The sequence below is a fragment of the Cetorhinus maximus genome, chromosome 5 (genome assembly GCF_964194155.1).
Source record: "Cetorhinus maximus chromosome 5, sCetMax3.hap1.1, whole genome shotgun sequence".
NCBI classification, from domain to species: domain Eukaryota; kingdom Metazoa; phylum Chordata; class Chondrichthyes; order Lamniformes; family Cetorhinidae; genus Cetorhinus; species Cetorhinus maximus.
The window spans coordinates 98,606,658-98,623,297 of NC_135883.1; the positions used below are offsets into that span (position 1 = coordinate 98,606,658).

The 16,640-nt window shown below is 42.5% G+C and overlaps 1 protein-coding gene across 2 annotated transcripts in view; it reads left to right on the forward strand.

Annotated features, from left to right (window-relative positions):
- dse (dermatan sulfate epimerase) overlaps positions 1 to 16,640 on the forward strand; it is a 99,960-nt gene that overhangs the window by 15,809 nt on the left and 67,511 nt on the right. The window contains exon 2 of one of the 2 annotated variants that reach the window (XM_078542227.1): positions 7,383 to 7,850. In XM_078542227.1, coding sequence (XP_078398353.1) covers positions 7,435 to 7,850 — 416 coding nt within the window. In that variant the 5' untranslated portion in view covers positions 7,383 to 7,434. Of the gene's footprint in view, positions 1 to 7,382; positions 7,851 to 16,640 lie in introns of those variants that run through there. The other variant, XM_078542228.1, reaches the window with a different exon arrangement.

Consider the following 16,640-nt stretch of genomic DNA (forward strand, 5'->3'; position numbering starts at 1 on the left):
GGATTACATGTCCTCTCTTGGCATTTGGTGTTCTCGACCTGTTTCCCATACCTGATAATATGATGCACATCCTCATATTTTGTCTTCACCCTTTTTCCTTCTTGGGGAGTCAGTTAGTATGCTGGCTTTCCCTGGCTTCTATTGCGTTTGCTTTAGAGGAACTTGTATCTTTGCAATATTTTGGCAGAGTTGATATATTGTTGGTAGCTTGTTTATTATATTACCTTGTTGAAAATTATTTCCTAACTCATCTTTTATTAGTTGATTTCCCTATCCTTGCTAACCTACATTACATTCCAGTAATTATTGTTTTTGTCCTTAGGTCAGCGAATTCAGCCCATCTTAATTCATCTTTCTGAAGTCCCCCCAATGCAGCAACTAATTTGCTTTTAACTGATTCCCGGGTATGCTCCTCCTCTACACTATCTGATCTGGTTCATGTGTTCACCAGTCTGAACAAAAACCCCCTGGCATATGTCCTAAATTTCAACTTGCTAATTTAAAGCATGTTACTCCTTATCGAACTCTCGCAATTTAATTTCTAATATTTACTTGGATTTAACTTTTCCATACCATTTACATTTTGTACTCCTCTCAAATGACTTCTTTCAGGGCTGAAGAGCCTATTTTCACCAATCCTTTCTTATAACTGAGACCTGAGACTTGGTCATCACCTGTGTGGCTCTTCCCTGCCTCTCGTACTTGGATGTTTCCCTTAGCGACCAGAAATGGATGCAGTTCCCAAGACTTGGTTTCATTGTGACTTCCTCTGACTTGTATTCAGTTGTTTTGGTTGACTATATATTTCAAAATTCTAACAGCTCTGTTGATTGCTGCTTTGCATTTGTTAGCCATTTTGCGTGTTGAGTCCACTAAATCTGAATCTTTCAACTTCATCCTTAGCTATCTCTCTGTGGCTTCATCACTTCCCCCTAATTTACCTATTTCTGTGATTTCCTTCACCCTAGAACTCTTCCTTCAGGCCTCTTATAGATCTCTCCTCTCTTCTCTCCCATTATTGGCTGTCATATTTTTAGCTGCTGAGGCCCTATTCCTTTCTAAAGCCCTCCACTTTCTTCTCCTTCAAGCCATTTCTTAAAACCTAATTCTTTGACCAGCTTTTGTTTATCACTCCTAATATCACTTTCTTTAGCTTAGCCTCCATATTTCTGTGAAGCACTTGGGATGGTTTTCTATGCTAAAGGCACAATGTGGATAGAGATTTGTATTACTCTTACATCTACTTAAATGTTCAGTTTTGTAAAGTATACGTTTTGTTTTGTTTCCAAAAATATAAATTCCCACAGTACAACAGTAAATGTGAAAAATTATGATTTATAATTTTCAAATGATTGGAAATGTTCCCTCTGTTGTTATAGGCAGTTTTCCATATGCGGATAGATTTAGTAAAGTTGCAACCGTAATTTGAATCTTTGGTGCCAAAACCGTGTACTAGGGATTCAGATGCAGAGGTTGGTGGGCCCATGCAGGATTCTCCATCCTTTAAGATTAATGTATGGAAATTCTGCACAGTTTGTTGAACTCCCCACCTGAATTCCTGACATGCATTCCTGGCTGACATGGGGCTCCATGCTGAGACTGCCGATTCATGAAATTACCTAATTTTATACACATATACTGCAAAACATCCAGCTACTACTGGATTGGAAAACAGTCTGGTTACTTTTGATGTAAATTGCATACAGAAGTTAGCACAGATCAACTTGTAAATAAACAGATGGCAAAGATATTCATCAAATGTGACAGAAAACTACAGTTAGGAAGGTTCATGGGAATAATTACATTTCTTTTGAAATGTGTACGTCAATAATGATCAGCATTTGGTATTGGAATGATGGAAACCTAATTTAAGGGCAAATAAAAAGGGCCAGATTGTGCAAGTGCCAAGTGGATGATCCATTTCGGCCTCCTCTGGAGGACCCCAGCATCACAGATGCCAGTCTTCAGCCAATTCGATTCACTCCACGTGATATCAAGAAATGGCTGAAGGCTCTGGATACTGAAAAGGCTTTGTGCCCTGACAACATTCCGGCAATAGTACTGAATACTTGTGCTCCAGAACATGCCCCGCCCCCAGACAAGCTGTTCCAGTATAGCTACAACACTGGCATTTACCTGGCTATGTGGAAAATTGCCCAGGTATGTCCTGTAAAAAAAAAAAGCAGGACAAATCTAACCTGGTAAATTACCACCCCATCAGTCTACTCTTGATGATCAGTAAAGTGATGGAAGGGATCATCAATAGTGCTATCAAGCGGCACTTGCTTAGCAAAAACTTGCTCATTGATACTCAGTTTGGGTTCTGCCAGGGCCACTCAGCCCCTGACCTCATTACAGCCTTGGTTCAAACAAGGACAAAAGAGCTGAACTCCCAAGGTGAGGTGGGAGTGACTACACTTGACATCAAGGCAGCATTTGACTGGGTTTGGAATCAGGGAGCCCTATCAAAGCTGGAGTCAATGGGAATCGGGGTATACTGTCTGCTGGAGTCATACCTAGCATAAAGGATTACTTTTGTGGTTGTTGGAGGTGCATCATTTCAGTTCCAGGACATCACTGCAGGAGTTCCTCAGGGTAGTGTCCTAGGCACAGCCATCTTCAGCTGCTTCATCAATGACCTTCCTTCCATCATAAGGTCAGAAGTTGGGATGTTCGCTGATGATTGCACAATGTTCAGCACCATTCGTGACTCCTCTGATACCGAAGCAGTCCAAATGCAGCAAGATCTGGACAATATCCAGACTTGGTTTGATAAGTGGCAAGTAACATTCGCGCCTCACAAGTGCCAGGCAATGATCATCTCCAACAAGAGGGAATCTTATCTTCACCCCTTGACATTCAATGGCATCAACGTCACTGAATCCCCTCATCAACATCCTGGGTTTACCATTGACCAGAAACTGAACTGGACTAGCCATATAAATACTGTGGCTACAAGAGCAGGTCAGAGGCTAGGAATAGTGTGATGAGTAACTCACCTCCTGACTCCCCAGAGCCTGTCCACCATCTACAAGGCACAGGTCAGGCGTGTGATGGAATACTCTCCACTGGCCTGGATGAGTGCAGCTCCCACAACACTCAGGAATCTTTGTACCATCCAGGATAAAGCAGTCCGTTTGAGTAGCACCCCATCCACAAACGTTCACTCTCTCCACCACCAACGTACAATGGCAGCAGTGTGAACATTCTCATGGTGGTGTTCCCATGTGTCTGCTGCCCTTGTCCTTCTAAATCGTAGTGGTCGTTGGTTTGGAAGGTGCTGTCGAAGGAGCCTAGGTGAGTTTCTGCAGTGCACCTTGTAGATTGTACACACTGGTGACACTGTTTGTCGGTGGTGGAGAGAGTGAATGTTTGTGGATGGGGTGCCAATCAAACAGACTGCTTTGTCCTGGATGGTACAAAGATTCCTGAGTGCTGTAGGAGCTGCACTCATCCAGACAAGTTGGGAGTATTCCATCACACTCCTGACTTGTGCCTTGTAGATGGTGGACAGGCTTTGGAGAGTCAGGAGGTGAGTTACTCGTTGCAGGATTCATAGAAACATAGAAACTAGGAGCAGGAGTAGGCCATTCAGCCTTTCGAGCCTGCTCCGCCATTCAATATGCTCATGGCTGATCCTCTATCTTGACGCCATATTCCCGCTTTCTCTCCATACCCCTTGATGCCCCTAATATCCAAAAATGTATCAATTTCTTTCTTGAATATACTCAGTGACCCGGCCTTCACAGCCTTCTGTGGTAGAGAATTCCACAGGTTGACCACCCTCTGAGTGAAAAAATTTTTCCTCATCTCAGCCCTAAATGGCATGCCCTGTATCCTGAGACTGTGGCCCCTGGTTCTAGACTCCCCGACCAGGGAAAACATCATCCCTGTACCTAGTCTGTCTAGCCCTGTTAGAATTTTATACGTTTCAATCAGATCCCACCTCATTCTTCTAAATTCTAGTGAATACAGGCCCAGTCTAACCAATCTCTCCTCATATGACAGTCCTGCCAGCCCTGGTATCAGCCTAGTGAACCTTCACTGCACTCCCTCTATGGAAGTATACCCTTTTTTCGGTAGGGAGACCAAAATTACACGCAGTAGTCCAGGTGTGGTCTCACCAATGCCTTGTATGACTGCAGTAAGACATCCCTACTTTGGAACTCAAATCCTCTTGCAATGAAGGCCAACATTTGCCTTCTGAATTGCTTGCTGCACCAACCTGTTGCATTGACTGGTGTACAAGGACCCCTAGATCCCTTTGTACATCCACATTTCCCAATATATCACCACTTAAATAATACCCTGCCTTTCAGTTTTTCATGTCGAAGCATATAACTTCACATTTATCCATGTTATACTGCATCTGCCATGTGTTTGCTCACACACACAACTTGTCTAAATTGCCCTGAAGCCTCCTTGCATTCTCCTCACAACTCACAACCCTGCTCAGTTTTGTGTCATCAGCAAACTTGGAAATATTGCATTTGGTTTCCTCATCCAAGTCATTTATATATATCTTAAATAGCTGGGGCCCAAGCACTGATCCCTGCCTGCCATCTGGAAAAAGACCCATTTATTCCCACTCTTTGTTTCCAGCCTGTCAGCCAATTCTCAATCCATGTCAGTATATTACTCCCGATCCCATGTGCTTTCATTTTGCCCACTAGCCTCTTATGCGGGACCTTATCAAAAGCCTTCTTGAAATCCAAATACACCACATCCACTGGTTCTCCTTTATCTATTCTACTAGTTATATCCTCAAAAAGATTAGTTAGGCATGATCTCCCTTTCATAAACCCATGCTGACTTTGTCTAATTCCCTTAATGCTTCCCAAATGTTCCGTTACCACGTCTTTTATAAAAGACTCTTACATTTTCTCCACAACTGATGTTAGGTTTACTGGTCTGTAATCCTCTATTTTTTCTCTTCCTCCTTTTTTAAATAGTGGGGTTACATTTGCCTTCTCTGATCTGTAGGAACTGCTCCAGAGTCTATAGAATTTTGGAAGATGACCACCATTCCTAGCCTCTGATCTGCTCTTTAGCCACAGTATTTATAAGGCTAGTCCAATTCAGTTTCTGGTGATGCTTGGATTAAATGTTAGGAAAGACGAGTGCAGATCTGTACTTTCTGGAATGCACTCCTTCATTCTGCCCTAGACGCCTGGATTTTCATCCTCAAGACAGGTAACGGGAGTCGGAAAATTTCCTGGCTCAGGCCACCCACCTCAGGAGAAAGCGCCCGTAAGGACGGGATTTTCATTGTTGGGGAGTGCAGGTGCAGGCTGTTGTCGGTTCAGCCGAGCCTGGGAAAAGTACAGAGGCAGCCACAGAGGCTGCTGGGTGCAGAGGTGAGGTTGTTTAAAAGGCACACCTAAGTGCTGTGGGACTTCATCCCAGTTAAAATAAAAATAGAAAGGCCCTCCACTCCCCATGCCATCTCATGTCCCCTGCCCACCCCAATGGCCCTCTTGCCCCCTATGCCAAGCTGTGGCACTCCCATGCCCATTTGCCCACTATACACTGTATGGAACCAGAGTGGAGGGGCATAGCTTGGCATGGGGAGCATGAGAGGTCATGGTAATGTGTGGAGGGGCATAACTTGGCTTAAGAGACATGAGGACCCATGGGTGTTGGGTGGGGATTCAGAGCTTGATATAGGGGCATGAGGGGTCATGGGGGTGGGGTTGATGGATATAGGTTGACATAAGGGGCATGAGGGGCCACAGGGGTGTCTGGGGACATAGCATAGCATGGGCATGAGGAGGGCCTTTTGAACTTACCTTTTGAACTTACCTTTTAAAACCTCTTGAGAGGCCGTGAACCACAACTCCATGAAAATTACATAGCGCTAGGACATGCCTAGGCCTGCAATGGAGCCGGCCAGGTCGGATGTGAAGGGTGCGAGCTTTTGATCCAAACCAGCCCTCACCCTTTCAAGGTCCTGTTGAAATGTGGAAACCCCTAGAATGAGGACAGGAATCCTGGAATCGGGTCCTGGCCGACATTTTTAAAGGGCTCCCAAGTAATCCCAACTCAGTGAGAATCCAAGCCAGAATCTCTGGAACTGTCGGGGAAGTGACAGCATGCATCCTTAACCAATGCTTGGTGAGACATATAGTCTCACACTGAATCTCCTCTGTCGTTCATGGATATCATCACCAAAACCCATCAATGTATTCATTGGAAAACAGTGCAGCTTATGGTAAACATGTCATTTGATTTGATTCATGAACCATTATGAGCTGAGTTTTGCTCTGCTCTCCAATAGCATAGGTTTAGAGAGTGAAGACTCTAAAGCATCATGTAATAATGTGCTTGGTTCTGCTGCTTTGTACAGACACACTCTGACCAGATCCAGTGCAAATATTAGTGCTGATCTTCAATATAAAATTACTTCTCAATGCTGGGAGTGTTAGTTTATAGAAGGCAAAGGAGGTAAATAATTTATTCCACCACAATAGCATTCTCTTTTTAAAACATAGGATCTGCTTTTTCACATTATGCATTTCTTTATTAAAAATTAGAAGATCTCAAAATTTACATCTTATCATCAACTACTAAACCTCGCATAAAGTTGTTAATTGGTGTCTGCATTAATGACCTTCTGAATTAACACTGTTAAATACACATAGCCAGCCGTAAACAATAATATTACTGTAAATTCACTGATGGTGATGTGATTGAAGAATTTCAGTTTGGCTGTGATCTCTCTGCAATGTTTTAATTTTAGAGAGCGTCCAATTCATTTGTGTGAGATTTTAAAAAATGTACCAGACCAAACTAAAGAATAATAATGAGCAGCACTAGCTGAGACAGACGGACTTTGTCAGATTATAATGTGTATAAATTGGACGTCAAAGTCCATGAGCTATGTTCAGTTGTGGTTATCCATCCTGCTCGGGGCTCTCACTGATCTTCACATCTCTGGTACTAGAGCACAGTCAGGATGGTTTGACTTGAATGAGGCTGACTGTAAGTAGATGGCTAGTGTGACTATAATAAGCAGTAAATTTCAGTGCGAATCAACAACTAATTGGTTTTTGTATCAAATCTTCAATAACACTGCTTTTAATGTTTGATTTAACTGTGCGAGATTTCTGTGCAGTGGCAGGGCTATGGTCTTTTCCTCTTTCACTGCCCACCATTTTCTTCCTTGCCCTTGTGAAGCCACTGATGCATGCTGGATAACCTGCCATAGATGCCAGCTCATCCCTGGTATTTTGCTCATAACTGAATCATGGCAATGAATGTTGGCAGGGCTATTATAACATGGGTAACATTGCAACTGTGCCTAATCCTGCCCTTTGCCAATGTCCATCTACAGGGACTTGTAGCATCAATTTTGTTTTGTGACAAGTACTTTTCTTTTTCAGAGCTATTGAAGATGATTTGGTCGGAAGTCGGTTTTGGGGATCTGATGCCACAATGAAGACATACACACATGGAGTACCAGTCGTATTTTTCATAAATTTGTTCTGCTCCCTGTTAGCATTCACTGTAAATGAAAAATCTGGTGGTACCATCCACTTTATGAATGGGAATTATGATGGTCATCCCATGCTGTACTTCTCTAAAGGAGATGTGGAGGATCTGCGGCTCAAGGCAAGAGGCACTCACCGGCACATTGCAAACAGAATTTGGGACGCAGGACAGATCATGCTATCAAATCCAAAGGAATACCTGCCTCCCTGGGATCCTAAACATTTTAGTGCCCGTTGGAATGAAATCTATGGCAACAACCTGGGAGTATTGGCTATGTTCTGTGTACTGTTTCCTGAAAGAACCGATGCTGTGGAGTTTGCCATGGACTACATGGAGAGGATGGCATCTCAGCCTAGTTGGTAGATTTTTGTCTTGTTTTTCTAAAGCACGTGTTTCTGTCTTTAGGGAGTTGTTTCATTGTTACCTGTAAATGCACAAACAAAAATGTAAAACTCAGCTTTAGTAGCATTTAGTCAGCTGTTATGGTGCATTCTCAGAATTTTATTCCCTGCATAGTGCAAATATATATTTTAAAAGTCAGCATTATCAGAAGTTGACATCATCGTGTTTTATTTTTTATTTAATATTTAAAGTTGTCTTTAATTCAGGATTACCACAGGTCATTCATCAGCTGGGTAGGTGGCAGATGGATTAGGCCTCTGATATTTTTGACTTGTGTAGGATTGTCAAATCTCCAGGATTGTTGTGGAGCCTCCAGGAATTAAAGATAATTATATTTATTTATATTTAATAGCTGAGCACTTGGAAATCAGTGGCAGTATCAGACAGAGACAGCATGGATTTACGAAAGGGAAATCATGCTTGACAAACCTACTGGAATTTTTCGAGGATGTAACTAGTAGAATTGATGAGGAGGAGCCAGTGGATGTGGTTTATTTGGACTTTCAGAAGGCTTTCGACAAAGTCCCACATAAGAGATTAGCGTGTAAAATTAAAGCGCATTGGATTGGGGGTAGTGTATTGAAATGGATAGAAAACTGAAACAAAAATAAAAATACCTGGAAAAACTCAGCAGGATAGAAAACTGGTTGGCAGACAGGAAACAAAGAGTAGGAATAAACAGGTCTTTTTTCTGAATGGCAGGCAGTGACTAGTGGGGTACTGCAGGGATCGGTGCTGGGACCTCAGCTATTCACAATATATATTAATAATTTAGATGAGGGAACTAAATGTAATATCTCCAAATTTGCAGATGAGACAAAGCTGGGTGGGAGGGTGAGCTGTGAGGATGCAGAGATGCTTCAGTGTGATTTGGACAAGCTGAGTGAGTGGGCAAATGCATGGCAGATGCAGTATAATGTGGGTAAATGTGAGGTTATCCACTTTGGTAGCAAAAACAGGAAGGCATATTATTATCTGAATGGCTATAAATTGAGAGAGGGGAATGTACAACGAGACCTGGGTGTCCTCGTACACCAGTCGCTGAAGGGAAGCATGCAGGTACAGCAGGTGGTAAAGAAGGAAAATGGTATGTTGGCCTTCATAGAGAGAGGATTCGAGTACAGGAGCAGGGATGTTTTGCTGCAATTATACAGGGCCTTGGTGAGACCACACCTGGAATATTGTGTGAAGTTTTGGTCTCCTTATCTGAGGAAGGATGTTCTTGCTATAGAGGGAGCGCAGCGAAGGTTTACCAGACTGATTCCTGGGATAGCGGGACTGACATATAAGGAAAGATTGAGTCGGTTAGGATTATATTCGCTGGAGTTCAGAAGAATGAGGGGGGATCTCATAGAAACCTATAAAATTCTAACAGGACTAGACAGACTAGATAGAGGAAGGATGTTCCCGATGGTGGGGGAGTCCAGAACCATGGGTCACAATCTGAGGATACGGGGCAGACCATTTAGGACTGAGATGAGGAGAAATTTCTTCACCCAGAGAGTGGTGAGCCTGTGGAATTCGCTACCACAGAAAGTAGTTGAGGCCAAAACATTGTATGTTTTCAAGAAGGAGTTAGATATAGCTCTTGGGGTGAAAGGGATCAAAGGGTATGGGGAGAAAGCAGGAGCAGGTTATTGAGCTGGATGATCAGCCATGATCATGATGAATAACGGAGCAGGCTCGAAGGGCTGAATGGCCTACTCCTGCTCCTATTTTCTATGTTTTCTATAAACCTCCAGGTCACTGCAGCAGCCAACCAGGGAGAAAAAAAATTGTTTTTAAAAAAGTTTGCTTTGAACTCCATGTTTATTAGTTATAAAAATACTTGAGTTGAGAAAGTTGGTTGACTGATGAGTAAAGAACCAACCAATCAGATGACAAAGTGTTAGTTCTCTTTGCAATTGATGTGGGATGTCAGTGTGCCATGAGGAGGGGGACATTTTGGGTGATTAAGGGGTGGCTGGAGGTGGGAGATCATGTGATGAAACCTCCAGAAACAGTTGGATATCAAGATAACTTACCTTCTCTTCAAATGGTGCCAACTTTGTTATCTGCTTGAACAGCTGGCAGGACAATATTTCAATATCACATTCGAAAAATAGCATCTTTAACCATGTAGTACTCCTCGAATATTGTACTGATGAATCAAGCTAGATTATGGACTCAAGCCCTTGAAGTGGGGCTTGAATTCATGGCCTCCTGTTTCAGAAGTAAGAGTGCTACCTCTGACTCAGGCTGCTAGCTTTATTATTGATGGCAGTCATGAATTCAGCATCAGTGCAGAAAAATAACTTAGTTTTCTGGATTTGCCAAGACCCACTTGAAGAGAGAAAGGGGAGTTTGGGACATCCCAGTTGCTAGCTGCTGTGTTTTTTTTAGACATTGCTAACTTCTGTCAATCCTCCAAGTTATACTATGGATTAAAAGTAAAGTCAATAGAGAGTTTCTACCTCTAACACTCAGAAGCATGTTGGTAAGTAAGATTTTGTTCAAATTTGAGTTTTAAATATTTGCAATATTTTTATGGGACCCAGAATTGTGTTTTCATTCAGATTTTATTGGCTACTATAAATGTGCGATTGATGGGCTGGAATATAAGATATAGCATTGGAGTGCTGCTTTGGGCTCAATAGAGTGCTTCAGTTGGAGTTTGGTGAGAGAAGGGCTTTTAAAGTTTAATTTCTATCTAAAGTCAAATCTTTCTTTAATTTAGCAACTAACTAAAAGTTGCTCTATGCGTTGGGAGAAGGTGAGTTTTAGTCCCGCTTTAAAACAGGGGTTAAAAAGGCTTTGCTTGCAGCTGCAGCTAGAAAATTAGTTCACTGTCTTAAACCGATTTTCAGAAGCTAGATTCAGATAGCATAAAATCAATGTATAGTGATGCTTTTGTCTGTACTGGAGTGCTGACTTGGGCTGCATTAGAGTGCTTCAGTTGGAGTTTGGTGAGAGAGGGAGTTTGGTGAAGAGGGAAAGAGGCGATCCTTTCATTTTCTACCTTTCCTCAGTAAGAAGAGCTGCGGCCTTAGTAAGTAGGGCCTGGTTAATATTTCTTCTGTCCTTAATATTCTCTAAACTAGAGAAAATATAAGTAAAGGGAATAATTTAAGGGTAAGCTGTGGGAGGGCTGCTTGGCCAACTGCAAACATCCTCCTGTGCAATGTGGGAAGTCAGGGACACTTCCAGTGTCCAGGGCAACCATGTGTGCAGGAAGTGTCTCCAGCTGCAGCTACTCGAAATCCGTGTTTTGGAGCTGCTCTTGGAGTCACTGTGGAGCATCTGCAAGGATGAGATCTTTGTGGACTTTTTACCTGCAGTGTGACCACCTCACATACGTGAGGTGGTCACACTGCAGGTCAAGAGCACACAGGCAGAAAGGGAATGGATGACCGCCCGACAGAATAAAAGCACTAGGCAGGTAGTGCAGGAGCCCCCTGAGTCCATCTCCCTCTCGAGCAGATTTTTTGTTTTGGGTACTGTTGGGGGAGATGGTTTCTCAGGGGAATGCAGCAAGAGCCAAGTCCTTGGCACCACGGGTGGCTCAGCTGCACAGGGGTGGGGGGCGGGGAGTGGAGGAAGTGTAGGAGAGCAATAGTGATAGGGGATTTTTTCATAAGGGGAATGGATAGATGTTTCTGCGGCCGCAGATGTTACACCAGGATGGTAGGTTGCCTCCATGGTGCCAGGGTCAGGGATGTCACTGAGCAGTTGCAGGACATTCTGAAGGGGGTGGGTGAACAGCCAGAGGTTGTGGTCCATATTGGTACCAACTACATAGGTTAAAAGAGGGATGAGGTCCTGAAAGCAGAATATAGGGAGTGGGGAGCTAGGAAATAAATTAAAAAACAGGAACTCAAAGATGGTAATCTCAGGATTACTCCCAGTGCCAAGTGCTTGTGAAATCAGGAATAGGAGAATAGACCAGATGAATGCGTGTCTGGAGAGATGGTGTAGGAGGGAGGGATTTAGATTCCTGAGGCATTGGGACTGATCCTGGGGAAGATGGGACCTGTAAAAGCTGGACGGGTTGCACCCCAGCTGGATCGGGACCCATGTCCTCACAGGGGTATTCGCTAGTACTGTGGGGGAGGGGCTACACTAGTTTGGCAGGGGGATGGGAACCTGAGCAGGGAGACACAAGAGAGGGAAACAAAGATAGGAATGAATGACAGAAAAGTAAAAAGCAAAAGTGAAAGGCAGAGGAAACAGGGGCTAGCAGCAAATAGGGCCATAGTACAAAAAAATGTGTAAAAAGTTTAAAAAAATACAAGTCTAAATGCACTGTATCTGAATGCACAGAGCATTCTCAATAAGGTAGACGAATTAACAGTGCAAGTAGATGTAAATGGATATGATATGATTGAAATTACGGCGACATGGCTATAGGGTGACCAAGACTGGGAACTGAATACCCAAGGATATTCGATATGTAGGACAGACAGGCAAAAAGGAAAAGGAGGTGGCATGGTGTTGTTAGTTAAGGGTGAAATCAGTGTGATAGTGAGAGAGGATATTGGCTCAGAAAATCTAGATGTAGAGTCAGTCTGGTTGGAGCTAAGAAGCAACAGGGGGCAGAAAACATTAGTGGGAGTTGTCTATAGGGCTCCAAACAGTAGTGATAAGGTAGGGGACAGATTAAACAGGAAATTAGAAGTGTTTGTAACAAGGATGATCATGGGTGACTTTAATTTACATATAGACTGGGCAAGCCAAATTGGCAATAATAGTGTGGTGGATGAATTCCTGCAGTGTGTACAAGATATTTTTTCAAGTCGAGGAACCGACTAGGGAACAGGCTATCCTGGATTTGGTATTGTGCAATGAGAAGGGGTTAATTAATAATGTTGTTGTGCGGGGTCCTTTAAGGAACAATGACCATAACATGACAGAATTCTTCATTAGGATGGAAAGTGAAGTAGTCTGATCTGAAACTAGGGTTCTAAGTCTTAACAAAGAAAACTATGAGGGTATGAGACATGTGCTGGCAAAGATAGATTGTGGAACATGAAAGACAGAAAAGTAGAAAGCAAAAGTGGAAGGCAGAGGAGACAAGGGCTAGCAGCAAATAGGGCCATAGTACAAAAAAAAGATATGTAAAAATGTTAATTGTGGATAGACAATGGCTAATATTTAAGGAATGAATGTATGCATTGCAACAGTTATACATTCCTTTCTGGCACAAAAACACAACAGGAAAAGCAGCCCAGCCATGACTAACAAAAGAAATCAAGGATAGTATTAGATCCAAAGAGGAGTCTTATAAAGTTGTAAATAAAAGTAGCAGGCCTGAGGATTGGGAACTGTTTAGAATTCAGCAAAGGAGGACCAAGAGATTGATCAAGAGGGGAAAAATAGAGTATGAGAGTAAACTTACAAGGAACATAAAAGCGGATTGTAAAAGCTTCTATAAGTATGTAAGAAGAAAAAGATTAGTGAAGACAAATGTAGATCTCTTACAGTCCGAAACTGGAGAATTTATAATTGAGAGCAAGGAAATGATGAAGCAGTTAAACAACTACTTTAGTTCTGTCTTCATGGAGGAAGATACAAATAACTTCCCAGAAATGCTAGGGAACCAAGGGTCTAGCGAGATGGAGGAATTGAAGGAAATTAGTATTACTAAAACATTAATGCTGGAGAAATTAATGGAACTGAAATCCAGTAAATCACCTGGGCCTGATAATCTGCATCCTGGAGGTGGCCATGGAAATAGTGGATGCGCTGGGTGTCATCTTCCAAAATTCCGTAGACTTTGGAACAGTCCCAGCAGATTTGAGGGTGGCAATTGTAACCCCACTATTTAAAAAAGGAAGGAGGGAGAAATCAGCGATTACAGACCGGTTAGCCTAATGCTAGAATATTATAAAGGATGTGATAACAGGACACTTGGAAAATATCAACGGTATTAGACAAAGTCAACATGGATTCGTGAAAGGGAAATCATGTTTGACAAACCTACTGGAGTTTTTTGCAGACGTAACTAGCAGAATAGATAAGGGAGAACCACTGGATGTGGTGTATTTGGATTTTCAGAAAGCTTTGATAAAGTCCCACATAAGAGGTTAATGTGTAAAATTAAAGCACATGGGATTGAGGGTAATAAATTGGCATGGATTGAAAATTGGTTAGCAGACAGGAAACAGAGAGTAGGAATAAATGGGTCTTTTTCGGAGCGGCAGGTGGTGACTAGTGGGGTATCACAGGGATCAGTGCTTGGGCCCCAGCTATTCACAATATATATCAATGATTTGGATTTGGGAACCAAATGTAATATTTCCAAGTTTGCTGACAACACAGAACTTGGTGGGAATGTAAGCGATGAGGAGGGTGTTAAGAGGCTTCAAGGCGATTTAGACAGGTTGAGTGAGTGGGCAAGTACAGATGCAGATGGAGTATAACGTGGATAAGTGTGAAGTTTTCCACTTCGGTAGGAAAAAACAGAATGGCAAAGTATTATTTGAATGATGATTGATTGGGAAATGTTGATGTACAAAGGGGCCTGGGTGTCCTTGTACTCCAGTCACTGAAAGCAAGCATGCAGGTGCAGCAAGCAGTTAAGAAGGCCTTCATTGCAAGAGAACTTGAGTACAGGAGCAATGATGTCTTCCTGCAGCTGTAAAGGGCCTTGGTGAGACTACACCTGGAGTATTGTGTGCAGTTTTGGTCTCCTCACCTAAGAAAGGATACACTTGCCAAAGAGGGAGTGCAGCGAAGATTCACCAGGCTGATTCCTGGGATGGCAGGATTGTTGCATGAGGAGAGATTGGGCCAACTAGGCCTGTATTCATTGGAGTTTAGAATAATGGGAGGAGATCTTATTAAAACATAAAATTCTGACAGTGATGGACCGACTGGATATAGGAACGATATTTCCTCTGGCTGAGGGGGCGGGTTTAGAACAAGGGCCCTTGTACCTTGATTAGTAATCAGTGTCAAATTAATGCAAAATTAGGAATTGGGATGACACCCAACACATTTCATTCAGAGTCTGACTTTGAGGTGAAACCAGTTTATATAAATGAAAGAGTACATTCTGATTCTTTGCTATGGGCGGTCCTCATTTGTTTAATAACATAGCTTTAGTGTACTTGAGTTGTGAAGGACAGATGTAGAAAATGTTATAGTTGATGGACATCAGGGCTTATTCACTAGTAATATAAAGGATTATAATAGACAATAAGTATGTATTTCTGATCAGTTTTTTCATTATAGAAGCAAGTGCAACATGAGTACTCTTGTTGAGCAGCCAAAGCTGATATACTGGGACATCATTGTTCCCTGTGCAACCTGCATAGACAGTTTAGCATTGCATCCTTATATTTGAGAACATGATTGGTGGCTGGCGTTTGAATGTCAGAATCGGAGGTGCGGGTTTGCCTTGTGTGTTGCCATGCTGTTTTTCTCCTAGTTTTGTTGAAAAGAGAAAAAAAAGCTAATCCGATCTAGCTCATGAGCCTTATCCTTCTAGGTAAGGAGAACAGGGCAATTACTAGAGAAGTTGATATATCCTGAGATAGCTATGTGAGTCCTTCCTTCCTTTCAAGAACACTTCTCTTTCATTTCGACAAGTGATGAAGGATTGCCAAGTTTACTCTTAATAACAGTACAGTCGAATGAAACTGTGACCTAAATGCTCATAACATAGGAGCTAAATGTAATAAATATTTATCAACTGAGCTTACCACAAAGATGCATCCATGTGACTCATTTCTTGTTTCACTTCTTATTCTGCGCATAGGTGTATCTTTAGATTCCCTCAATAACCCAATTAATGAAGGCAGTGACTGAGTGACTGAGCTCTAAATAAACTTGAAATGTGCCAGATTTGATCAGGATTTGCAGGATGAGTATTATAGCTGGCCTCAGGGCTCTTTTTTGATAGGGTGGGTGTGGAATGCCCAACGTACCTGGTCCTAATTGCTATCCAGGAATCCTGTTAGAAATATGCTTGAGTGCATATTGAGTGAGTTTGAGCAGGGCTGTAATGTTCATAACAACAAGTTATATAGTGTCTTTAATGTAATAAAGTACAACAAGATGCTTCATAGGAGTGTTATAAAACAAAATTAGACACTGAGCCATATAAGGCAATATTAGGGCAAATGGCCAAAAGCATGATCAAAGAGGTAAGTTTTAAGAACCATCTTAAAGGAAAAACAGAGAGTAGAGAGAATGAGTGGTTTAGGGAGGGAATTTCAGAGCTTAGCAATTGAAGTCATGGCTACCAGTAGTGGAACAATTAAAATCAGGGATGCTCAAGTGGCCAGATTTAGGTCAGCAAAGATATATCAGAGAGTTGTGGGGCTGGAGGAGATTCGAGATAGGGAGGGGCAAGGATGTGGAGGGATTTGAAAAAGGGCCTGCAAACTTTAGAATCAAGGCAGTGCTTGGCTGGGAGTCAATGTAGATCAGCAAGCATGGGTGTATTATGTGATTGGGAGTCAATATGAGTAAGGATAGGGGCACCAGAGTTTTGGATGACCTTAACATAATGGAGGGAAGTATGTGGGAGGCCAACCAGGAGTGGGTTGGATTAGTTAAATTGAGAGATAACGAAGGTGCGATTGAGGATTACAGAAGCAGATGAGCTGAGACGGAGGTGAAGTCGGGTGATATTATGGAGATGGAAAGAGGTGGTCTTAGTGATCGGAATCTCATCTCAGGGTCAACTATGACAACAACGCTGCGAACAGTCTGCTTTAGCAGACAGTTGTCTAGTGAGAGGAATGGAATCAGTAGTTAGGAAG